We start from the raw sequence: 27,318 nt of genomic DNA on the forward strand, positions 1-27,318 counted from the left end.
TCCACATACGTTTGGTCATGTAGTGTATTTATCGGTATGATCAGTGAATGATTCATGTCAATAAAACAGTCCCAAAGAAACATAATATACTCCGTTTTAACATGAAAACTGCATCGCTCACGCCTGAATGTAATCATTGAGTTGACATGGGAGGTAACAGACAGTAAAAAATACAGTAAAAGTTGATGCTGTACCAACAATGACAGACAATGGTCAAAGTCCACTGACAAATGCCCACTGGCAAATTTGGCTTGGAATAAAATGTGTTACCATGGCTCTTACTAGCGACCTTCCTGCATTAACGTAAGAACTTCCTCTATTTCTTCCCTCTTGGAAAAAACACTGGAGGCCCTGCCAGAGTACAACGCCATGAAACAAGACAGTTACGCCAGACGACATCAAGGGAGAGTGGGGTGAGCTTATGTCTTTCTTTCTCTATTTAGCCTTTCAGCTTTTGAAGAAATGACTACCCATAGACTTTATCTGTGATTGTGGCTCCTGTTCATTAACTTTTGTTCAGTCTAGCTGTCCTATGTTATTACTCTAGATCAGTGCTTAACAAGAGGGTACTAATAGATTAACAACGAGGACAAACATGATGAGGGATGTAGAAGTTACACTGTAACTTCCATTGTGTAATCACAATTTAATTTAGGATTTTTTTATATGTTTTATTTCACCTTTATTTTAGCAGATCATCAATAAGACTGATTTTAGGTGTGTAGACAAAAAACAAGTCGTTTTGAGACTCCAATCATATATACCTGACATATAGCCACTTATGAATCTGGGTTCATGTTTATGTTCAGTTCCAGAACAGTGTCCTTCCTGGAGCACAATTGTACTGTCTCCTGTAACGATTGCATTGGTGTACTTCTAACACTAGGTGGCAGTAGAGGAATGAGTGTCGGCATCCTCACATCATATACATGGCACTGTATTTATGCACCTCACAGTATACCCCGTTCAGTGAGTACAGTAGGAAGTTAGAATATTTGGGATTGCTTAAATACGCTTGTAATTAGATATATTTTCTAAGCTCTCTCTCTCTTTTATAATCTATGACTAAATCTAAATTTCTGCAGTGAAAAAGTGTTTATTAATATTAAACAGATTCCTGACATAAGATCCAAACTAGAAGTCCAAAATATAAACTTGAAGAGACAATATTCAGACGACATTCCTTCCGCCAGATATCCACTCTAAAGACACAGACTCTCTCTCTCTTTCTCACACACACATTATTATGAGGTGTCCACCCCTCAGCAGCCTCCACTGCTGTAAATCCTGTAAGAGCTAGGGGTAGTCCATTGTGCCCGTCACTCGTATGGCTCTGTAAGGTATGTCAAATATTTTGAGCACACAGGCTTACAACAGGGGTTAGCAGGGCTATGTCACTAATAGCCTACTCCAAAAACTGGCTTCACCAATAGGACATCTGCAGAAAAGTTAAAACAACTGCTGACAGTCTCTCCTGTCCTCAACTTGGTATGGGATTATCAATAAAAGAAATTTGCGGGAAAATCTGGACGCCTGAAGGTAGGACCTGAAAAAGTCTGAGCACCAAAACAAAACACTGTTTCAACTGCCGTCTCCAACTGCTTTGGGGGACTAGATAGATAGATGAAAATTCTCTTAAACTGTTAATTGAATCACTGATAGATATGTAACTGATTTTCCTTCCATCAGCCCAGTGTTGTATGATGTATTCTTGTTGTTGCTGCTTTTCAATGAATTGGCAATGCCATATTTCATTGTCATTCGAGTTTGTTTGATTGCTTGAAAGGAGGCAGAGAGAGAGCAAGTATTAATGCTGTTATGTGCATCCATGCAAAATGTTAACAGCCTGGAGATATGAAAGAGCGACTATTTTCCACTTTTTCCCCTCACATTTAGGATTCCTATTCACCGTTAATTAGACTTAAAGAATACTTTGAAGGTCCCTCCTCTCCTCTGGTCTGCCATTGTCAAACGCTGACTCGACCTCCTGACCCAGAGTGAAGTCACTCGCTGACCTTTAGAATGACAGCGATCCGCCAGGTGCAGCTGTGGCTCTATTTTCAGTCCTCTTATGGTGCTTTCAAGACAACTGGGAACTCGGGAAAAAACTAGATCTAATCATGACGTCAGTGATCTTCAGGTCGGAGAATTCTAGAAAGATGACTGAGTTTCCGACTTAGAATTCTAAGTTGGATGACCATTCAAAACAATTTTCCCAGTCGGCTCTCTTTTTTTCTGAGTTCACAGTTGTCTTGAATGCACTGAAGTTGGATATTTCTGAGTTCCCAGTTGTTTTAAACATGGTATTACTGCACAGTCTGCCCAGATATCCAAAGCGGCACAGCCCATTAGTTCTTAGTACGTGGGGGAGACGCCAGCACTCTCACCACAGACATCATTAACGCTCCATTCTGTCACTTCAGCCGGGGAAATGAATGCTTCAGGCAAATATAGCCTATAGAGGAGGTAATGCCTCCTGCCTGCCTGCCTCTTACTCTAAACTGATTCTGAATGGATTTGTTCGTCTGGGGTTGGTACTGTAGCTCAATTATATTCAGTCATGTGAAGAGTAAATTATATAAACATTTAATAAAAGCCTGCTGGTGAATAGATACAGTAATGGTCAAACTATGACCTCTTTTTTTCAAAGCCAAGTTATCCTTCTCTTAAGGGTTCTTGATAAAAATCCAAAGATGTTATCACTTTTAATGAATAATGATAAATAATACATGGAAGAAAAAACATGTGTATGCCTGTACGAGAGCAGTCCAAGGAGCGCAACTACACAGCCGGGCTGCTTCATATGTCCCCGATATGCAATACAGCTGTCTGTACTGTCTTCACAGTTACTATTAGGTACAGTTAACTTATCAAATAGCTTAAAAATGTATGTTATTTAACGTATAACATAAAGGAAAGAAGATTGTCTCAAGGCATTGCTGAGTAAACAGTCAGGTGCCTGTGCCTGTGCCTGTTCCTGTGCCTGTGCCTGTGCCTGTGCCTGTGCCTGTGCCTGTGCCTGTGCCTGTGCCTGTGCCTGTGCCTGTGCCTGTGCCATGTGCCATGTGCCAACTGCACAGCCAGCAGACAGAAATAGCACTCCAGAAACAGTCAATGACATCAATTGAAAATCAAATTTTATTTGTCACATGCGCCAAATACAACAGGTGTAGACTTCACCGTGAAATGCTTACTTAAGAGCCCTTTCCCAACAACGCAGAGTTAAAAAGTAAGAAAAATGTGCTAAATAACAAAAGGAAATAGTAACACAAAATAACAACAACGAGGCTATATACAAGGAGTACTGGTACCAAGTCATTGTGCAGGAGTACGAGGTAGTTGAGGTAATATGTACATGTAGGTAGGGGTAAAAGTGACAAGTCAATCAGGATAGACAATAAACAGAGTAGCGTATGTGAAAAGCAGAAAAGAGTGGGAAAGTTTGTCTGTGTGAGTGTGTGTATGTAGTGTGTGTGTGTGTCACTGTAGTATGTGTGAGTGTGTGGGTAGAGTCCAGTGAGTGTGCATAGAGTCAGTGCAAAAGAGTCAGTGCAAAAAAAAGGGGGTCAATGCAAAGAGTCTGGGTAGCCATCTTATTAACTGTACAGCAGTTTTATGGCTTGTGGGTAGAAGCTGTTCAGGAGCCTTTTGGTCCCAGACTTGGCCCTCCGGTACCGCTTGCAGTGCAGGAGCCGAGAAAACAGTCTGACTTGGGTGGCTGGAGTCTTTAACATTTTTTTGGGACTTCCTCTGACACCGTCTGGTATAGAGGTCCTGGATGGCAGGGAGCTCGGCCCAGTACTACCAAGCAGTTGCCATACCAAGCGGTGATGCAGCCAGTCAAGATGCTCTCAATGGTGCAGCTGTATAACTTTTTGAGGATCTGAGGGCCCATGCCAAATCTTTTCTGCCTCTTGAGGGAGGAACATCATGGGTTTTCTCTGATGGGCATAATGTGGGGGGGGGTGATGAACATGTCCACACACAGTTTTAGCATATGACAACACCTGTCTGTGCAGTGTGCATTCTGTGTGCCACCTGATGCTCAATGTCTTCTCGGAAAGCCCTGGGTTTTATATATCAAAGCGACAAGTGCTGGTGGGTTATTTGTTGTTCTTGTGTTACACAGAGGGGTGTCTTGGTCTCCTGACAGACCTTTTGGCAAAAAAACAAGTGCATTCTCCACAGTATACACCCTGCACTGTTAAGAGTCAGCTGCCGCCCGCCATGCTGTGGTTTGGCTCTGCTATGAGGGGAATTCCTGTCCAACATGCAGACCATTTGAGTATTTGCCCACAGAGTAGTGCCGCCATGGCCCAATGGTATTACAGAAAGGCACATGTTGCCAGTGACCTTTTTAAAAGAGGTGAACATCTATTTAAAATAACATCAATCACCAATGAAACCCGATAATATCACGCTATCTGATATAGCTTTTGTGAAAGGGTATACATAGTATTATTAGATACAATCATTCATTTATGCATTCGTTCACACACTCATTCCACAAACCATTCATTCATGCATTTATTCTGCATTTTTCCTGGAATCTACGGAAGATACTGTGGCATCTTTCCGTAATTCTGATTGCCACTATTTGAGGGATTGGGGTAGTGATTTGAGTGGAACTTTTCTTGGGTAATACAGGGGGAAAAAACGTATTTGTGTAAATAATGAACTATATCAAATAGACCTTGCGACAAAAGACAGAGTGGAGTAGATTACTGCAGTGGAGCTCAGACAGGTTATTAATTGGTGGATGGTGCTTTTAATGATAGAGATTCTGAGAATGGCTGAGTGGGAGGAGAAGTATCTAGGAACAGCAAACCGAAAAAGCAGTTACTTCAAAATAAAAAACTATATACATGGTCATAAAAGAAGAGATGGTGATTAGAAGGTGGAGAGAAGGTGATGGGATGGTTTGTTTGTGTTCTACCTGTGTTTAGTATTTACTATAAGTGTTGTATGACTAATGGGAAATAGAGGATGGTATAATTGGCTAATTCCTGAGAGAGACTCAGGCAAATGACTGTGAATCAGTCATTACGAACTACTGACAAGCAAAACAAAAGAGCTGCAGTTCAGAACTAAATCGACCAAACTTTTCCAAGAGACGTATTATTCATGTTGCTAATTTTCTTTAGGGCGCTATAAAGAATGTCAATCGTTCATTCAACCTTGGCCTCAATAGAAAACCAGTTGACAAGGACAGTTGAGACAGAGGCAATTGTGCTTCAGAATGTAGTGGAAATAGTGAGGGATATGAGGCTTTCAGGATGCATATTATTGTCCCAGTCGTGATATAAGGTAATTGTTGGAGTGTCATTACCTTGTTGCTGCAGCGGGGCCTCTGTAAATGGGCCTGAAATTAGTGTTATTAACAGCCTGCGGACTGAATTCCTGCCTTGAGGCAGTGCCTGAGGAATACCACAACGTTCACCAATTGACGGCTGCTGCCGGGCGCCACCTCTCTCCACTCACAATATTGACAAATACTCAGACTGCATTCACAAGAGTGGTGTGTAAATCTTGTTGCCAGTCGCTGTCAAATAATATCCTGGCAGACACTGCATGGGAAGTCCCAGTGGTAGTGTAGTACGCGGCCATGTTGGATAACTCAACTGACCCCTGACTCTGACTCCCTCTTCCCTCTTCAAATCAAATCAAATCCAATTTTATTTGTCACATACACATGGATAGCAGATGTTAATGCGAGTGTGGCGAAATGCTTGTGCTTCTAGTTCCGACAATGCAGTAATAACCAACGAGTAATCTAACCTAACAATTCCACAACTACTGCCTTATACACACAAGTGTAAAGGGATAAAGAATATGTACATAAAGATATATGAATGAGTGATGGTACGACATAGGCAAGATGCAGTAGATGGTATCGAGTACAGTATATACATATGAGATGAGTAATGTAGGGTATGTAAACATTATATTAAGTGGCATTGTTTAATGTGGCTAGTGATATATTTTGTCATCAATTTCCATTATTAAAGTGAGCTGGAGTTGAGTCAGTATGTTGGCAGCAGCCACTCAATGTTAGTGGTGGCTGTTTAACAGTCTGATGGCCTTGAGATAGAAGCTGTTTTTCAGTCTCTCAGTCCCTGCTTTGATGCACCTGTACTGACCTCGCCTTCTGGATGACAGCGGGGTGAACAGGCAGTGGCTCGGGTGGTTGTTGTCCTTGATGATCTTTTTGGCCTTTCTGTGACATCGGGTTGTGTAGGTGTCCTGGAGGGCAGGTAGTTTGCCCCCGGTGATGCGTTGTGCAGACCTCACTACCCTCTGGAGAGCCGTACGGTTGTGGGCGGAGCAGTTGCCGTACCAGGCGGTGATACAGCCCGACAGGATGCTCTCGATTGTGCATCTGTAGAAGTTTGTGAGTGCTTTTCCTGACACCACACTCCGAGGGCACTCACCTCCTCCCTGTAGGCCGCCTCGTCATTGTTGGTAATCAAGCCTACCACTGTAGTGTCGTCGGCAAACTTGATGATTGAGTTGGAGGCGTGCATGGCCACGCAGTCGTGAGTGAACAGGGAGTACAGGAGAGGGCTCAGAACGCACCCTTGTGGGGCCCCAGTGTTGAGGATCAGTGGGGTGGAGATGTTGTTACCTACCCTCACCACCTGGGGGCGGCCCGTCAGGAAGTCCAGTACCCAGTTGCACAGGGCGGGGTCGAGACCCAGGGTCAGTGGGCAGTGTGCAGTGTGGTTGCGATTGTGTCGTCTGTGGACCTATTGGGGCGGTAAGAAAATTGGAGTGGGTCTAGGGTGTCAGGTAGGGTGGAGGTGATATGGTCCTTGACTAGTCTCTCAAAGCACTTCATGATGACGGAAGTGAGTGCTACGGGGCAGTAGTCGTTTAGAACAGTTGCCTTAGCTTTCTTGGGAACAGGAACAATGGTGGCCCTCTTGAAGCATGTGGGAACAGCAGACTGGGATAAGGATTGATTGAATATGTCCGTAAACACACCAGCCAGCTGGTCTGCACAAGCTCTGAGGACGCGGCTGGGGATGCCGTCTGGGCCTGCAGCCTTGCGAAGGTTAACACGTTTAAATGTTTTACTCACGTCGGCTGCAGTGAAGGAGAGTCCGCAGGTTTTGGTAGCGTGCCGTGTCAGTGGCACTGTATTGTCCTCAAAGCGAGCAAAGAAGTTATTTAGTCTGTCTGGGAGCAAGACATCCTGGTCCGCGACGGGGCTGGTTTTCTTTTTGTAATCCGTGATTGACTGTAGACCCTGCCACATACCTCTTGTGTCTGAGCAGTTGAATTGCAACTCTACTTTGTCTCTATACTGACGCTTAGCTTGTTTGATTGCCTTGCGGAGGGAATAGCTACACTGTTTGTGTTCGGTCATGTTTCCCGTCACCTTGCCCTGGTTAAAAGCAGTGGTTCGGCTTTCAGTTTACGCAAATGCTGCCATCAATCCACGGTTTCTGGTTTGGGAACGTTTTAATAGCTGCTGTGGGTATGACATCACCGATGCACTTTCTAATGAACTTGCTCACCGAATCAGCGTATTCATTAATGTTGTTGTTGGACGCAATGCGGAACAAAGGTGAGGTTCAAGCTGTTTCTATACTCAGGGTAGGGTTAGGGCTACCCTCAGTCTGGCTACACTTCTACTGCATGGTTATAAAAGGCTGAAAGCTTGATGAAACAGAACAGACAGGGCTTTACCACGAAGAGCCCGGGTCACCTGAGTGCACTCACCCTCAGACAAATATTTACAATGACCTTGCTTACATTGACCACACTCATTCTTTCAGCAGGTGTGTCTTTCGTGATGCATTTATTATTGGAGTGATCGTGCTGTTGAACTGTTCAAAGGTTTATTTGTTCAATATTTACTCCAACATGTTGACTCCTGTTCCTATTATAGCCAGGTGCGTACAAATGGTCCCAAAAGACCAACCATGATCAATGGGAACCTACTTGTGTTTTAGTCTCATGATGTCACATGATTGTAAATTGGGAGTGATTGTGTACTTTATTCAACATTGAAACAAACAAGGATATGCACAAAAACAAAAAATTAAGTTAACATTATAGAATATAATCTCTGTGAAGAATCACCAAGCCTTGAGCATGGATGGTCCAGGGTATATGGAGAAGTTGCATGTGTTTGTTGTCTTCTACTTTAACAGTGTCCTGTTTGACCCAAATATTTTAGAAAACTGTCTGGGTTATGACATCCTACAGTATGTGATGCCCCAAAAATGAAATAAAAAATATATGAAGAGTTAATTTGAGCTTTATGTATTCTCCCATTTATGTATTCTCCCATAAAAAGCAGAGTCCTCATCGTCTTAAATTAACAACATCCCTTCTAGATATAAACAGATGCTATGTGATGTTATCTTTATTCACTCTATGTGCCTCATTACAAAAATAGTAGTGTATAAACTTCATTCCAAAAACAACTACATTTCTTACCATGATTTCTTACTATAATAAATGCAAGAAAGCATAAATATTGGCGCCGGAGGGGATGGCTACCGTTTTAAGAGCTCCTAACCAATTGTGTTATTTTGTTTTTTTTCCGCATAGTTTGTAACTTATTTTGTACATAATGTTATTGCTACCGCCTCTTATGACCGAAAAGAGCTTCTGGATATCAGAACAGCGATTACTCACCTGGAACTGGAAGAAGATTTTTTATTTAATGAGTCTGACGCGAAGGATATAATGTTGCTCCCAGACAAGGCCCAAATCCCTGTCATTCACATGAAGAAAATAAGGAAATACGGGGGGCAGAGATATTGGTGCCTTGTGAGAATTAGTTGGCGAGTGGGTAATCTGCTTCTACCATCTGTTCTATTAGCCAACGAACTGGATGAGCGCCATTTGAGACTATCCTACCAACGGGACAATAAAAACTGTAATATCTTACGTTTCACTGAGTCGTGGCATAATGACGACTCGGATAATATATAGTTGGCTGAGTTTTCCATGCATCGGCCGGTCAGAACAGCTACGTCTGGTAAGACGAGGGGTGGAGGTGTGTGTCTATTTGTCAATAACAGCTGGTGCATGATGGCTGGTGCGCAATATTTTCGTAGCCATCTATTTACCACCACAAACCGATTCTTGCACTAAGATCGCACTCAACGAGCTGTATAAGGCCATAAGCAAACAAGAAAATGCTCATCCAGAAGAGGCTTTCCTAGTGGTGGGGGACTTTAATGCAGGCAAACGTAAATCCCTTTACCTAATATCTACCAGCATGTCACATGTGCAGCCAGAGGGAAAACAACTCTTGACCACCTTTCCTCCACACAAAGAGACCGGTACAAAGCTCTCCCTCGCCCTCTATTTGGAAAATCTGACCATAATTCTATCCTCCTGATTCCTGCTTACAAACAAAAGCTAAAGCAGGAAGTACCAGTGACTCGCTCAATATGGAAGTGGTCAGATGGCGTAGATGCTACGCTACAGGAATATTTTTCTAGCACAGACTGGAATATGTTCCGGGATTTATCCGATGGCATTGAGGAGTACACCACCTCAGTCACCGGCTTCATCAATAAGTGCATCGACGACATCGTCCCCACAGTGACCATACGTACATATCCCAACCAGAAGCATGGATTACAGGCAACATTCGCACCGAACTAAAGGCTAGAGCTGCCGCTTTCAAGGAGCAGGCCACTAATTCGGACACTTGTAAGAAATCCCACTATGCCCTCAGACGAACCATCAAACAGGCAAAGCGTCAATACAAGACTAAGATTGAATCCTACTACCCCCCGGCTCTGAAGCTCGTCGGATGTGGTAGGTCTTGCAAACTATTACAGACTACAAAGGGAAACTCAGCTGCAAGCTGCCCAGTGACGCAAGCCTACCAGATGGGCTAAATGCCTTTTATACTCGCTTCAAGGCAAGCAACACTGAACCATGCATGACTCTCTTTTCTGTATACATCAATGATGTTGCTCTTGCTGTTGGTGATTCTCTGATCCACATCTACGCAGACGACACCATTCTGTATACTTCTAGCCCCTCCTTGGACACTGTGTTAACTAACCTCCAGACGAGCTTCAATGCCATACAACTCTCCTTCCGTGGCCTCCAACTGCTCTTAAACGCAAGTAAAACTAAGTGCATGCTATTCAATCGATCACTGCCCGCACCTGCTCGCCCATCCAGCATCACTACTCTGGACGGCTCTGAATACGTGGACAACTATAGATACCTGGGTGTCTGGTTAGACTGTAAACTCTTCTTCCAGACTTACATTAAGCATCTCCAATCCAAAATTAAATCTAGAATTGGCTTCCTATATCGCAACAAAGCATCCTTCACTCATGCTGCCATTATGGAGAGAGGGGAACCAGCCAGGCAGATACAGCAAGGACGGTTCGTCGCTCTAGTGCCTTTCCGTTCACCTTCACACCCCGGGGCCAGACAACACTCAATCATAGGACCTACTGAAGAGATGAATCTTCAATAAAGACTTAAAGGTCAAGACTGAGTCTGCGTCTCTCACATGGATAGGCAGACCATTCCATAAAAATGGAGCTCTATAGGAGAAAGCCCTGCCTCCAGCTGTTTGCTTACAAATTCTAGGGACAGTAAGGAGGCCTGCGTCTTGTGTGTAGGTATGTACAGCAGGACCAAATCAGAAAGAGAGGTAGGAGCAAGCCCATGTAATGCTTTGTAGGTTAGCAGTAAAACCTTGAAATCAACCCTAGCTATAACAGGAAACCAGTGTAGAGAGGTTAGCACTGGAGTAATATGATCACATTTTTTGGTTCTAATCAAGATTCTAGCAGCCGTGTTCAGCACTAACTAAAGTTGATTTAGTTCTTTATCCGGGTAGCCGGAAAGTAGAGCATTGCAGTAGTCTAATCTAGAAGTGACAAAAGCATGGATACATTTTTCTGCATCATTTTTGGACAGAACGTTTCTGATTTTTGCAATGTTACAAAGATGGAAAAAAGCTGTCCTTGAGATATTCTTGATACATTCATCAAAAGAGAGATCCTTCACAGTTGTTTTTTAGATGACTGTACAACCATCAAGATTACTTGTTAGATTTATTTACATTTTTTTTATTTAACTAGGCAAGTCAGTTAAGAACAAATTCTTATTTTTAATGACGGCCTAGGAAAAGTGGGTTAACTGCCTGTTCAGGGGCAGAACAACAGATTTGTACCATTGTCAGCTCGGGGATTTGAACTTGCAACCGTCTGGTTACTAGTCCAACACTCTAACCACTAGCCTACCCTGCCGCCCCATAAGATCTCTTTGTTTCTTGGGACCTAGAACTAGTATCTATTTTATGTCAGAGTTTAAAAATTAAAAAATTGCCGCCATCTACTTCCTTCTGTCTGAAACACAGGCTTCCAGAGAGGGCAATTTTGTGGCTTCACCATGTTTCATCAAAATGTACAGCTGTGTATCGTCCGCATAGCAGTGAAAGTTAACATTATGTTTCCGAATGACATCACCAAGAGGTAAAATATATAGTGAAAACAATAATGGTGATAAAACGGAACCTTGAGGAACCTGTGGATGGTCAGAAGACAAACCATCCACAGAGACAAACTGATATTTTTACGACAGATAAGATCTAAACCAGGCCAGAACTTGTCAGTGTAGACCAATCTGGATTTCCGATTTCTCCAAAAGAATGTGGTGATCGATGGTATCAAAAGCAGCACTAAGGTCTAGGAGCAAGAGGACAGATGCAGAGCCTCGGTCTGACGCCATTAAAAGGTAATCTACCACCTTCACAAGTGCAGTCTCTATGCTATGATGGGGTCTAAAACTAGACTGAATCATTTCGTATACATTGTTTGTCTTCAGGAAGGGCAACATCTTTTTAAAAAATTTTTGAGAGGAATGGGAGATTCGATATAGGCCGATAGATTTTTATATTTTCTGGGTCAAGGTTTGGCTTTTTCAAGAGAGGCTTTATTACTGCCACTTTTAGTGAGTTTGGTACACATCCAGTGGCTAGAGAGACGTTTATTATGTTCAACATAGGAGGGCCAAGCACAGGAAGTAGCTCTTTCAGTAGTTTAGTTGGAATAGGGTCCAGTATGCAGCTTGAAGGTTTAGAGACCAAGACTATTTTCATCAATGTGTCAAGAGATATAGTATTAAAAAACTTGCGTGTCCCCTTGATCCTAGGTCCTGGCAGTGTTGTGCAGACTCAAGACAACGGAGGTTTGGAGAAATACGCAGATTTAAAGAGGAGTCCTTCATTTGCTTTCTAATGATCATGATCTTTTTCGTCAAGAAGTTCATGAATTTATCACTGCTGAAGTGAAAGCCATCCTCTTTTGGGGAATGATGCTTTTTAGTTAGCTTTGCGACAGTATCAAAAATAAATGTTGGATTGTTCTTATTCTCCTCAATTAAGTTGGAAAAATAGGATGAACGCGCAGTAGTGAGGGCTCTTCGATACTGCATGGTACTGTCTTTCCAAACGAGTTGGAAGACTTCCAGTTTGGTGTAACGCCATTTCCGTTCCAATTCTCTGGAAGCTAGCTTCAGGGCTTGGGTATTTTCTGTATACCAGGGAGCTAGTTTCTCATGACAAATGATATTTGTTTTTTGTGGGTGCGACTGCATCTAGGGTATTACGAAAGGTTTGTCTGAGAATTTATGATGCTTTTGATGATCCTTGGTTGGGGTCTGAGCAGATTATTTGTTGTGATTGCAAACGTAATAAAATTGTGGCCCGATAGTTCAGGATTATGAGGAAAAACATTAAGATCCACAATATTTAATCCACAGGACAAAACTAGGTCCAGGGTATGACTGTGGCAGTGAGTAGATCCGGAGACATGTATGACAAAACCCACTGAGTCGATGATGGCTCCGAAAGCCTTTTGGAGTGGGTGTGTGGACTTTTCCATGTGAATATTAAAGTCACCAAAAATGTGAATATTATCTGCCATGACTACAAGATCCGATAGGAATTCAGGGAACTCAGTAAGGAACGCTGTATACGGCCCAGGAGGCCTGTAAACAGTAGCTATAAAAAGTTATTGAGTAGGCTGCATAGATTTCATGACTAGAGGCTCAAAAGACAAAATCGCAGCTATTTTTTTTGTAAATTGAAATTTGCCATCATAAATGTTAGCAATACCTCTGCCTTTGCGGGATGCGCGGGGGATACAGTCACTAGTGTAACCAGGAGAGGCTTCATTTAACACAGTAAATTCATCAGGCTTAAGCCATGTTTAAATCAGGCCAATCACATCAAGATTATGATCAGTGATTAGTTAATTGACTATAACTGTCTTGGAAGTGAGGGATCTAACATTAAGTAGCCCTATTTTGAGATGTGAGATATTAAAATCTCTTTCAATAATGACAGGAATGGAGGTCTTTATTCCAGTGAGATTGCTAAGGCTAACACCGCCATGTTTAGTTTTGCCCAACCTAGATTGAGGCACAGACACAGTCTCTATGGGGATAGCTGTCACGTTCTGACCATAGTTCTTTTGTGTTTTCCTTGTTTTAGTGTTGGTCAGGACGTGAGCTGGGTGGGCATTCCATGTTTTGTGTGTCTAGGTTGTTTTTCTGTGTTCGGCCTAGTATGGTTCTCAATCAGAGGCAGGTGTCGTTAGTTGTCTCTGATTGAGAATCATACTTAGGTAGGCTGGGTTTCACTGTGTTTTTGTGGGTGATTGTTTCCGTGTCTGTGTTTTACACCACACGGTACTGTTTTCGGTTTTCGTTATTCACGGTACGTTTATTGTTTTGTATGGAGTGTTCAGTTTATGTGTTTAAATAAATACCATGGACACTTACCACGCCGCATATTGGTCCTCCGATCCTTCTCGCCTCTCCTCTTCAGACGAAGAGGAGGAAAACCATTACAATAGCTGAGCTGATTACACTGACTATGCTAGTGGCAGACTCCACTAAGCTGGCAGGGTGGTCCAAACACACCAAGAAAGTCGTCAAGAGGGCACGACAACACCTTATCCCCCTCAGGGTCCCGAGATCCTCAAGAAATTCTACAGCTGCACATTAGAGAGCATCCTGATCGGTTGCATCACCGCCTGGTATGACAACTGCTTGGCATCCGACCGTAAGACGCTACAGAGGGTAGTGCTACTCGCTGTTTATGGTCTATGCATAGTCACTTTACCCCCCCTACACTGTACCCCCCACACATTGACTCGGTACCGGTACCCCCTATATATAGCCTCATTATTGTTATTTAATTGTGTTACTTTTGTACATTTTAGTTTTCATTTCTTACTTAAGTTAATTTAGTAAATATTTTCTTAACTCTATTTTCTTAAAACTGCATTGTTGGTTAAGGGCTTGTAAGTAAGCATTTCACGGTAAGGTCTACTAAACCTGTAGTATTCGACACGTGAGAAATAAAATTCCATTTGATTTGAATTACTTCTTGTCGCATAAGTAAGTCCTCATCTCATGCTATTAGGTTATGTTTAATTAATGTCTTACAGATTTGTCTCTAATGGAGAATGATTGATATCAAAATAACGGAAGGAATAGAAGGATCATTTGAAGATGCAAAAAACACACAATTACAATCATCACAAGAAGTAAAAATATGCCTCAATGTACAGACCACAGATAGTACAGAACCTGCCTCAAACACACCCCCTCACACAATACTTTGAACTTGACAAACTGGTTATCTGAGAGGGAAAATCCCATACTGGATTCAAGCCATTAGTGTAAGAAAAATGTCAACATTGAGAGAGTAATCTTTTAGTCCAAACTGGCCCCTCGTGTAATAACAGGCAAGCAGACCTACTGTAGTTTAGGTGGACCCAGGGTAATGCTTATTAATATTTAAGCATTGTGGATTTATTTTTATTCGTGTGCACATTAAAGTCTCTCTTTGGGGAAGTTAATGCTTAATTAGAGGCATTTTGCAGGTGCAATGCCTTGGCCAAGCTGGAAAGAACGGCAAGGTGACATGGGGCTTTTAGAAATGACAAAAAAAAATTCTAAATGCAGAAGGATGAGAGAGAGGGCATGGAGAAACCTCCCTCAATTTCCCAGAAAACAGCTTTATTGAAAGCCATAAAACATTCTCAGGGATCCCCATGTTCGGTTCTTTTGCTTAAATGGTACAAGTCTGGCCGTTGATACACTTTAAATTCACTGCATGACTCATGCACTTTGGAGGCACTTTGAGTTCTGCTGAGGACACTATGGGAGATATGTTTAAGTCTCCAATATTAGCTAAAGGAAAGTAAAGTCCAAAAGGGACATGTGTTGGTGTTGTACAGAAGACATGTCTGGGAGATCTTCTTTCTTGGTAACAATTTAGTACCATACTGTGATTGTTTTTAATTAAAATGGTCAAAAATAAACAAATATTGCTTCTTAGCAAGATAAACTTCTCAAGCAATAATTTTGCTAGGACTGTCTGGGAGTGGTTGAGTGGGAAGGGGGAAATTGAAAACTAGCTGTTATTGGCAGAAAAGTTTAGAACTCTGTTTCTTGTTGGTCTATTAACCGATGTCACTGGGCAGGCCAAAACTCCATCCCACCACAACAGGTATGAAAAAAATATACAGGTATGGAAATATATATAAAATGCAGAAACATCACATTTTTGACTGTACTGTGCCTTTAAGGTGTTAATTTAAGGACAAATCTGAAAGTCACTGTGTGAGGCATAATGGTGTCCAGGGAGTGTTGTTCAGAAAGCTCTGGAGGAGTTTCACCCAGCTGATCTTTCTGAATGAACAACATGGTTTTTCCACATGATCTTAAGGCTTAACAATGGCTAGTATGGCTAGTATGTGCCTGCATATCAGCACCATCCGCTGTCTTAAAGCACTGTCCTGTTTTAGTGTGACACCCCCCTGAGTCATTGATGGTGGGCTCTGGCTGATGCCTCCTGGTAGGCCTCTTAAATCAGGGTTGTAAAAAACACCTTGGTCATGTGTGTAGTGACACCTGTGTTTCCTATGTGTACCAGACAGCAGAGCTGTTGGGTGCTCTTGTTCACTCTGCAGCCATCAGCCTCCCCAGATGACCAGCGGTGGATAAAGTTTCCATAATTAAATTCTAATTAGGGTAATAGACCTGAAAAAATGCTCCCATTAAAATATAATTATAATTGCCTGATGATGACAGTAAATGAATACATGCAGACAGGACTAGGTTTGTTTCATTATTGTGTAAAACTAGTGAAGAGAGCATGACGCACCACAAGCATGTAAATTAAACGTAGTACTAGTGTCACAGCTTCTTTCAATTGATCATTCTCTGTAGAACACATTAAAAAAGCTGCTTCCCATATTGCATACGTGCACAGACATACTATAGTGAGACAGACAAGATAATGAGCAAGCACATTCCAGTGAATCCCCCTAGTGTAATTTATCTGTCATATTACCCAGACTCCTGAATTTTCTGTCACTATTTCATGACACGAGGCACAGACTCAAGATAAAGCAACAGTCTGTGATTTCTCACAATCATCTACAGTGTAATTGGTCTACTGTGAACAGAGATGGAGCTATTTCACAGTAGCCAGAAATACAGTCAGCATCTAAGAAGTGAAAGCACAAATAAATAATAGGTTACAATATCGCTTTATCTCTATGTTTTAATCTCATCAACAATGCTGTCCTATGTTTACCTTCCATGATGTCATTAGTTCTATAATTTCATGCAAGATTAGGCATGTAATTATGTGTTAAATATGAGAGGTGAGCAGATCACAGGGTTAATGAAGTCAGCTTTGCTAATGGGAAACTATGGACACAGCTAATCATGCTGCTGAAATACTAGGAGGCAACAGGTTGCCCCTTTAAAACAGGATGCATTGTTTTCTACATTTGCTCTGACTCAACAGCAGGTATATAACTTGCCTTGTGGGTACACATTGTCAATGTGTATGTTGGTCTCATGTAACTAACCCCTCTTAATGAACAATCCTCCTTTTATAAAGACAGAGGTCATATGCAGGACTGTCCCAAACGCACTGCTAGATCCTCCTATGTGCCACCTCTGTGGGCCTTGGTGACGTCCAGCACGTAGTTAGTTGATGATAGTGCAATAATCTGTTCTCATTTCAATGTGTCAGTGTTCCAGAAGGCAGTATTATCACGTTTCTTGGCTAAAAACACAGTGACACAAAGGTACGCCCCCTGAATCTGCTCCTAGGCATCCCCTGATGAGTGTGTGAAGCCATCTAAAGAAGTGTTATTTAGAGAGAACCCTATTGAATGTAGAGACTGTAAGGTGACATGTACTGCTTGGTTTGAAAGTTAACAAACCAAGGTTTGATAAACATGCAATGTCTCTCGATTTCATATTTATATTGAATTCTCATGAAATAAATTACCTCTATTTAAATTTGTTGAATCATAACAGTCAAAACAATTGATTGATATTGAACATTTGGTCTGGTACAACAAATATGTTTATAATCCACAGTAAAAACTGCACCAATAATCCAGATGTTGCTAGTACTTTGCAGATGGTTAGAATGCAGGGTGAGGCGTTGTATTTTCTACAAGGTGGACTGGAAGGCCAAAGTTCCAGCTTAGCAACCATGCTTTTGTGTAATTGGTATTTCCATTGAAAAGGACTCATGAGCACCAACATGTGAAGTTCATAGGAGCCTATCAAATTGGGTGTCAAATGAAAGCTGAGAATCTATGTGTTGGGGAAATGAATGCATAGATACATGTTTCAACCATTTTCCATCCAAAAAAATGTGACATGAGTAAAGACTTTGATTTGTGGATAAACAGATGGAAAAGAAGTATTATAAACACCTACCAGAAAGTCTTAAACGGTATCAGAAATACATCAAAACACAATAATGTTGACATAAAGACCTTTGCCAACTATTATCAATACTTCTATTTCGTTGTGGATATAAAATGTACCTTCTGTACATTTACGAAAGATTGCCTTGTGCCTTTATCTTTAAGATTGTTTAAAATGTCTCTCTCTCAGGAGGAGGGAGGATAATGAAAGTTCACAGACATAAGAAGCAATGGTAGACCTACCAATTAGTTATAGTGATTTTACTGATATCAAATTTGTTTATAAATTAAGTAATTAAAACTCGTAATTCCGTTACCAACAATTGGTAACGAAATAACCCCAAAATATGTAATGGAATTACTGCAACTGAATTGGCTACAAAACCACAGTTGGGTCGACCGCTAGTGTCCTCCCTTCTACTGGCATACTGTTATGTTTAGCTGATAACTGTTTTCTTTCTGTTTGTTGTCTGGTGGTCAAACCAAGAGTCTGGACAACCCCTCTCTCCCTCTCTCGCTCTGCCTTCCTCTTTCACTTTTCGTTTACTGTAACCAGCATCCTCACCCACTGAGCACTGACCGACACCGGACGTCTATGGACGTTGAAAAGTAGTTCAAATTTGGTCATTCCACCCTGGCCTTGATGTTAACATACCCAGACGGACCAGCCTGGCCCAAATCTGGACCTATCATAGATGCATATTTCACAAGTTTGGATAGCACAGTACAATAGAGTACAGTGAGTAGACGACAGTAGAGTACAATGCAGTATAATACAGCACAATACAGTACAGTGAGTAGAGCACAATAGAGTACAATCTAAGGCAATACAGTAGTAGAGTATAATACAGTACAATACAGCACAGAAAAGTAGAGAATAGTACAGTACTCTACTGTACTGAACTCTACTCTGATGTGCTGTATTGTACTGCACTGTTGTCTGTCATATTATAATAGATACAGTAGATCTAGCTGGTCTGTCATATTATAATAGAGATAATTTGTGAAACATGAAGAGAATAACATTCATATCTATAATTATTCATATCCATGGTGCGGCAGGTAGACTGGGGGTTAGAAGCATTGGGCCAGTAACCGAAAGGTTGCTGGAGCGAATCCCCTAGCCGACAAGCTAAAAATCTGTCATTCTGCCCTTGAGCAAGGCAATTAACCCGAATTGCTCCAGTTTTGTCGTAGATAATGGCTAATCCCATGGCTGTGACCCCACTCTCCGAGGGAGTCTTGAGGGGAGTGGAACATGCAAAAAATACATTTCAATTTCACACCATTTCAGTACAGGTTACCCACTTGTACATACAGTGAAACAAGACTATATAAACACCCCCTAATGATTTATTATGCATTTCTGTGTAGTACAGATCAGAGACCCATTATATAATTCTGCTACCATAATTCCGTTACCCTAATTCCATTACCGGATGTAAATCCACTTCACCTAATGTAATTCAATAACTTTTTTTTTTTTTTTACTCAAGGCGCCATGTCATAGCTGACACCCCATTCTTTCTTCCGACATCTCTGAATCTCACTCAATTCAGAGCAGATATTTAAACAGAGTTTTTGGAATAAGTGTTTGCATAAAAACCTGAGGGAGATTTTACTGTAATTCTGTTACTAAAGTTTGCTTCTGCATGGTTCTTCCATTAAATTCGTTTTTGTAAATTTTCTGTGGAAATTGTTAAGTATTTATTGTGCATAGAGTTCTATGGTTTGTTCAACTTTGAAATCAATAGTTTGTTTGGCATTCATTTTAAAGTGAAAAGTGAAAAAACTGAGTCAAACGTAATTCCTTTACTGTGGATTTGGCCTAATCTGTAATAAAAGCCCCAGCAGTTACAGCCTATATCCTTTTGAGTCCCCATTTGTTAAATGGTTTATCATCATGTATAAATATTGCAGATTGCTTTATAGTTTACACATTCTGTAAATGTAAGAGTTCTGAGCCAGACAGATGAAGGCGAGAGAGACGGTGAAAATCTAGCTGTAAGCTCTACAGGGACTTTAGCCCAACCAGCAGGAATCTACACTGTCAATCACCAGTAAAACCTGTCCACTCTTGACTTAGATCTACCACGTCTGTCTCTGCAGATGTCTGCTCTACTATTTTATAGACATTGGCGATTCCCCCGCAACGTGGCCAAAAAAGGTATCTCAGATTGTTCTGGCAATAGCTTACTTTTAAACATATGCTTTGGAACAATATACTCTTGAAACACGTAAATGTTTCACATTTCATGCACAAAGGGCCCGCATCCTTATCTGTGACATCCACCACATTCTCCAGCAGTCTCAGTCCACACTCATTTAATATGGCTTATTAAAACCCCCCTCTTCATTGTGAAAATTCACACAACATTGAATTCCCCTGACACGGTGTGGAAGCAGGGTCGTCGCACATGTCAACAAATAACCCAGCCACAGGAGCACACCTCTGGCAAATACAATTACACACATCTGAAAACAGAATGCATCACTTTGCACTGGCACATGAACTGTTATCTCTCCTAAAAATGCAGCCAGAGATCCCATGTGTGTGTACATGCGTGCTTTGACAGACCCAGAGGACTATGGAGGGGTTAATGAAATATTTACCACAGAGTCTTATCCCATGCCTTTAAGTTACAAGACACACACACACACACACACACACACACACACACACACACACACACACACACACACACACACACACACACACACACACACACACACACACACACACACACACAAGTATTTTTTAACCTTATCTACATAATGAGTGGATGTTTGTGTATTCTTTTAAATCTCCTAATCTAAGGCAACCAAAAGGGGCTGGGCAATCTTATTACTTTCCTTACTATGCCGAGCAGTTAGAAATTTTCCCTGAAAACACCAGTGCAACTACGTTGCTAGGGGGCTCTCCATCAAGGACAATCAACAGAGGGAAGTTGGGGAGGAGGCACAGGGTAGGGCGGCTTTGAATGCCTCTTGCCTCTTACTGCTGAATAGTCGGAAGGGATCAATGCTGTTGCAGGTCCTCTCTGCCTGGAAACCTCATCATTATTCCACCAGCCTGCCGCTGTAGCTCGGACTATGAATAGTCAATAACAAATGAACAGGCAGGAAATGAAGTGCCAGACGAGTGGGCTTGACGCACACAGGGAGGCGTGTGTGCCATGAACGCTATGCGTGTGCCTCAGGTGCATAAGTGCTGCTGCTGCTCCCGCTCCAACTCTCCACCTCTGTGAACTCCAGCTCTTCAAACAGTCCAAGGATTATTTCTACCTTCACTTATCCCAGTGGGACGGTGATTATCCCAGTGGATGGCGAGTGGCTCTGAACTCTGTGGGAAAGTGGCTTTTCCTTTCTGCAGAAGTTGAATGGAATTGATTTAGTCCTTCAGTGAGAAAACTCTTGTCACTTGGCTGTGGGGTGTCCTGACCAGGCTCTGTGGGGGTGGCACTGTCAGGACAGGCGTGTGGAGACTGAGGGGCATATGGGTCACTGAGTGTGTGTGTGTCTGTCCTTTGGAAGGTGGTCTCAGCAACCCTGTGTGACGCCCTCTGTGAGTGGTGGCGGGCACAGAGAGTCCTCAGGGAGGATGTTTCTCTGGACAGGAAGTAAAGGAGCTCAGGGATCAGGAGGTGAGAGAAGGTACGGTACCCTTAATATTTTACACAACACAAAGCATCATGGGAACAATGTATGATGCACAAGTGAAAAGTGTATATTTTTGGAAGTCAAATAACAGACAAAACTTAACTTGTGCACTCAGCTTTCAGCAACAATAATTGTGTATAAAAGGGAAAAGCTAGTCAGTTTGTATTTGTAAAAACAGAAAGTGTTTTCTCGTACAAAAGATCTAAGGGAAAATAACAACTATTACCATACTAGCCTCCAGACATCTCATTATCTATAGGTCTACCAGTCATCAGTATTATTAGCAATGACATTTAGACTATTCACATTTTTCATGAGGGAAAATGTATCACATGATCAAAGTGAAAAATGTGGAAGATAATTGATTGAAAGCGTTACATGTTCATGCCTAAGAGAAGAGTTAAATACATACCCATAAAGGGATATTGATTATGCATTGATATGGCTAATGCCATTTGATGAAGCCAGATGGCCGCATGACACATTCTCAGTAAATGTTAAAAGAGCTTTTAGGGGTGGAATTACTTGTCACTGTGTGTTTACAATTCTGTAATCACTAACTTGGTGTGGGTGTGTGTGTGTGTGCGTGTGTGTGTGTGTATGTGTGGGCCTGTGTGTGTGTTGTGTTGTGTCAGGACTATTTATCAGAAGGTTCGGGAGTATGACGTGCTAGACAAGAGGAAGACAGTGACAGCACTGAAGGCTGGGGAAGACAGAGCTATTCTCCTCGGACTCAGCATGATCCTTTTCTCTGTGATGATGTACTTTGTGCTGGGCATCACCATGGTGCGCTCCTACTCAGACAGGTAATGTGCGCTCACTCACCTAGTCACTCACAACGTCCTGATGTTTGTTTTTCCTTTTGTATCTTGTGTTAGATGCTCATCATGTGCCATTATGTGTATTATACTTTTGCTATAAGGATAATGGCTCATATGCCATCTGAACTGTTACTGAACCACACCACTTAGCCAAACTGTGTTAATGTCAGTGTTGTAAAGTGCATGGGAATCTTCATAATCCCCCTATATTAGCCCCTCCCCAGGAGCTAAAACTCGGGAGCTAAAACTGTGTATTCCAAATGTTGTTGATATGAGCCATGACCAGCCTTTCAAAGCATTTCATGGCTACAGATGTGAGTTATTTGGGGAGATAGTCATTTAGACAGGTTACCTTGACATTCTTGGGCACAGGGACTATGGTGGTCTGCTTGAAACACGTAGGTATTACAGACTGGGTCAGGGAGAGGTTGATAATGTCAGTGAAGCCACTTGCCAGCTGCTCAGCACATGCTCTGAGTATGCGTCCTGACAATCAATCTGGCCCTGCGGCCTTGTGAATGTTAACCACATCAGCTACGGAGAGCATGATCACACAGTCCTATGGAGCAGCTGGTGCTCTCATGCATGGTTCAGTGTTGCTAACCTTGAAGCGAGCATAGAAGGCATTTAGCTCATCTGGTAGGCTTGCGTCACTGGGCAGCTTGCGGCTGGGTTTCCCTTTGTAATCCGTAATAGTTTGCAAGCCCTGCCACATCCGACGAGCGGCAGATCTATTGTAGTAAAATTTGATCTCAGTCCTGTATTGACGTTTTGCTCCTTTGATGGTTCGTTGGAGGGCATAGCAAGATTTCGTATAAGTGTCCAGATTAGTGTCCCGCTCTCAAGTGAAAATTAAGTCATTCAAAATAGATTACATAGATATTCAAAAGGGACACCCGCTGGTGGATTACTAAGATCCATTTCCAAATATCCGTACATACACTATAAAGCATACTGGGCTATTCAAAAGGTTAAGAGACTTTGGAATTCAGCTAAAGATAATCACTATAATCTGATATCTGCTAGTGTGGTCAATAATTTCTCCCTTTTCTACTATTCAACTGATTCACAGTCTGCTTCACATCATGCAGTCCCAACTTCCTACAAAATTCCCCCCTTTTCATTAAATCCGATGTTATTCATTGTGTTGTTGGATACAGTTGTTGTTGATGTTGAACTAATCTTGTGTGGCATCCAAACACCAATATTTGGAAAGGCACCTGGGTAGAGCTACAGTTGAAGTCAGAAGTTTACATACACTTAGGTTGAGTCATTAAAACTCGTTTTTCAACCACTCCACAAATGTCTTGTTAACTAACTATAGTTTTGGTAAGTCGGTTAGGATTTGTGCATGACACAAGTAATTTCTCCAACAATTGTTTACAGACATATTATTTCACTTATAATTCACTGTATCACAATTCCAGTGGGTCAGAAGTTAACATACACTAAGTTGACTGTGCCTTTAAACAGCTTGGTAAATTATGTCATGGCTTTAGAAGTTTCTAATAGGCTAATTGACATAATTTGAGCCAATTGGAGGTGTACCTGTGGATGTATTTCAAGGCCTACCTTCAAACTCAGTGCCTCTTTGATTGACATCATGGGAAAATCAAAACCTAAGACAAAAAAGACATAACCTGAAAGGCCGCTCAGCAAGGAAGAAGCCACTGCTCCAAAACCGCCATAAAAAAGCCAGACTACGGTTTGCAACTGCACATGGGGACAAAGATTGTACCATTTAGAGAAATGTTATCTGGTCTGATGAAACAAAAATAGAACTGTTTGGCCATAATGACCATCGTTACGTTTGGAGGAAAAAAGGGGATGCTTGCAAGCTGAAGAACACCATCCCAACCATGAAGCACGGGGTGGCAGCATCATGTTGTGGGGATGCTTTGCTGCAGGAGGGACTGGTGCACTTCACAAAATAGATGGCATCATGAGGAGAGAAAATTATGTGGATATTTTGAAACAACATCTCAAGACATCCGTCAGGAAGTTAAAGCTTGGTCGCAAGTGGGTCTTCCAAATGGACAATGACCACTAGCATACTTCCAAAGTTGTGGCAAAATGGCTTAAGGACAACAAAGTCCTCAATCCTATAGAAAATGTGTGAGCAGAACTGAAAAAGCGTGGGCGAGCAAGGAGGCCGACAAACCTGTGTCACGACTTCTTCCGAAGTCGGTTCCTCTCCTTATTCAGGCGGTGTTCAGCGGTCGACGTCACCGGTCTTCTAGCCATCGCCAATCCATTTTTCATTTCCATTTGTTTTGTCTTGTTTTCCCACACACCTGGTTTTCATTCCCTCATTATGTGTTGTGTATTTAACCCTCTGTTCCCCCCATGTCTTTGTGCTGAATTGTTTGTTGTAAGTACACATTGTTGTCTGGTTAGCGATGGGTTTTGTACCCATACGTTGTTATTCTGGATGCCGGTGGTTTGGTATATTAAACTGCTTCGGTTTATTACCCAGTCCTGCTCTCCTGCGTCTGACTTCTCTGCCACCAGTTACGCACCCCTTACAATCTGACTCAATTACACCAGCTCTGTCAGGAGTAATAGGCCAAAATTCACCCAACTTATTGTGGGAAGCTTGTGGAAGGCTACCCAAAACGTTAGACCCAAGTTAAACAATTTAAAGACAATGTTACCAAATACTAATTGAGTGTATGTAAAGAAATAACATCTGAAATAAATCATTCTCTGTAGTATTATTCTGACATTTCACATTCTTAAAATAAAGTGGTGATCCTAACTGACCTAAGACAGAGAATTTTGACTAGGATTAAATGTCAGTAAATTTGAAAAACTGAGTTTAATTGTATTTGGCTAAGGTGTATGTAAACTTCCGACTGTATACGCAGGTCAGTAACTATTTAATTCTAACCCCTAACCCCATGTCATGTAGTGTGTGGACAGAGGAATCCAGCTGCGCTGTGCTCAACTCCACCATCGTGGCGGAGATTAACTGTACCTACAGCTGCGGCTCCGAGTGCTGGAAAAGCTCCAAGTACCCGTGTCTACAGGTGTTTGTCAGTCTCAACACATCTGGGAAGGTTGTCCGACTCTCCCACAACGAGGAGGCACAGGACACCAACCCAAAGGTGAGACAGAGGACATGCTTAAACGTAACATTTCTAACAGTAATACAGTAATATATGCCTGGTTTTACAAATTATGTGGTAGCAATGTGCAATCAAATGATTCAACACAAACATTAAGTACATAATCACTGCTATAAAATATGTATCTACCATGTAATTAGTGTAACAATGAGAAAACAATATGGTTTAATCCAACCTAATTCACTACAAATAAATAACTTTATCACAATGCACCACATGAAAATAATTATAATTAAGGTAAATTTTATTTATTTTTTATTTCACCTTTATTTAACCAGGTAGGCTAGTTGAGAACAAGTTCTCATTTGCAACTGTGACCTGGCAATGAATGATTCATTGATGATAAATGATTAGTCCTGTATTTAATTGTGAATCTGCACAACATTAACTTAAGATGACTCCCCCTCAACACATTACACGAGGAGAGGGGAAATGGAGGAAAAATCGTTGCAGCTGAATAACATTTCTAGAAGTAAAATTTCAAGTCAACTCATCCAAGACTTTTAATGAATCTGTCTTTGTTCTCTTAGTGCTTCTATGTGCCCAAATGTCGGAAGGACTACAACGCGATGCACACCGTAATCATGAACATCTCGGAGCGTCTGAAAACACAGCAGCAGGTGTTGTGTTACACGGACCCAGGTGAACAGCAGGAAAGTGCTCTACTGACACGCATCTATGGCCGAGTGGCAGTGTTCCATTCACTCTTCTGGCCCACCTGCACCCTCATTGGTGGAACCATCATCATTGCCATGGTGAAGCTCACCCAGTACCTGTCCATCATGTGTGAACAGGTGGGCAGGATCAAAAGGTGAGCGACAGGGCACATAGGACAGGGGCCAGACTACAGTAGCAGCACAGCACTGGTCTTCATTCGCTCCCTAGGAACTTTATGAAAACTCTTCATGTTCCATTTGCGCTAAAGAGAGCTGAGAGCTGAGTGATAGAGTGACAGGGGATCTGGGGGGTTATATTCCTCACATGATTCCTCTGGTTCTTCTGAGGAAAGCAATATGACTGATGTGTGCTCCCGGCATCTGTGGCAAGGCAAGTGAAACTCAATGACTTTGGGGCACACAGATTTGGTCCTTTTATGCACCTCTACAAGTGGTACAATCATACAAGTTGATTGCTTTAAAGAAGTGGCCAACAATGGACCTGATCTGCCCTTGAACCCAAGTCAGCTTTGGTGATCCATTCACACCGTGACGACAAGGCAGTGACGACAAGAGAGTTTGACCGAGACAACTGTGTCGAAGCCTTCCCCAAAATACATCCAAACTTGGCTCCTCACGGTACTGGTGTTGGGTAGAGGGTTACACAACCCCAGGCGGCTGGGACGAGTCTGGTCCTCTAAGCAAGCTGTTGACTATCTATGTTGTACTCCTGGGTCTGTAGAGACTTCATTCCAAGCTAACAGTTCAAGATCAACACTTTCTTGAAGTATGGTGTAGCAGTAATCACATATCACAATATGTGTTAGTCACTAGGACGCTTAAGTACAATGCAACTTCCCAGGGCAAGTGGTCAATACAAAATGCCTTAATTTCAGGTCCCAACACTGTGGTAGATTGCTCAGAGTTTCAGAAATTAATTCTACAGGACTTTCTCTGAATGGGGTAAACATACTGTGAGGCCAACTACGTTTTCAGGGCCTGGAGCACAAGCCCATAATGGATGTGAGTCATGGTGTGTTTTACCACAAATATTTACAGAATGATGATTGATTGAACACATTCAGAACAAACTAGCAAACTAATATTTCATTATTGGTTCCATAATCGCTATTATTAGTTTGTTATTATTTTGCTGTCACAATCATCTCATGTTGTCATCAGCAGTTTATCCATGTCTATAATGTGCTACGCTATTGACTGTTTGACTTGCTTTCTTATCAATTAATGCAAACCAATGTAAATGCAATTTTGTCTTGCATTAATAAATTAAAAGGCAAACTCA

At 41.9% G+C, this 27,318-nt stretch overlaps 1 protein-coding gene across 3 annotated transcripts; it reads left to right on the top strand.

Annotated features, from left to right (window-relative positions):
* Positions 1-278: 278 nt before the first annotated feature.
* Positions 279-27,318, top strand: LOC139409296 (S100 calcium binding protein P). 3 transcript variants are annotated; one of them, XM_071154223.1, is made up of 5 exons: positions 279-413; positions 21,285-21,404; positions 22,046-22,216; positions 25,143-25,338; positions 25,890-27,318. In XM_071154223.1, the coding sequence occupies exons 1-5, from the start codon at positions 370-372 to the stop codon at positions 26,172-26,174; spliced, it is 816 nt and encodes a 271-aa protein (XP_071010324.1). In that variant the 5' UTR covers positions 279-369; the 3' UTR covers positions 26,175-27,318. The 3 variants fall into 3 exon arrangements, with proteins under 3 accessions (XP_071010324.1, XP_071010325.1, XP_071010326.1); XM_071154224.1 differs by lacking the exon at positions 279-413 and adding an exon at positions 1,233-1,539; XM_071154225.1 differs by lacking the exon at positions 279-413 and adding an exon at positions 1,233-1,340.

The sequence above is a fragment of the Oncorhynchus clarkii genome, chromosome 5 (assembly GCF_045791955.1).
Source record: "Oncorhynchus clarkii lewisi isolate Uvic-CL-2024 chromosome 5, UVic_Ocla_1.0, whole genome shotgun sequence".
Taxonomy (NCBI): Eukaryota; Metazoa; Chordata; class Actinopteri; order Salmoniformes; family Salmonidae; genus Oncorhynchus; species Oncorhynchus clarkii.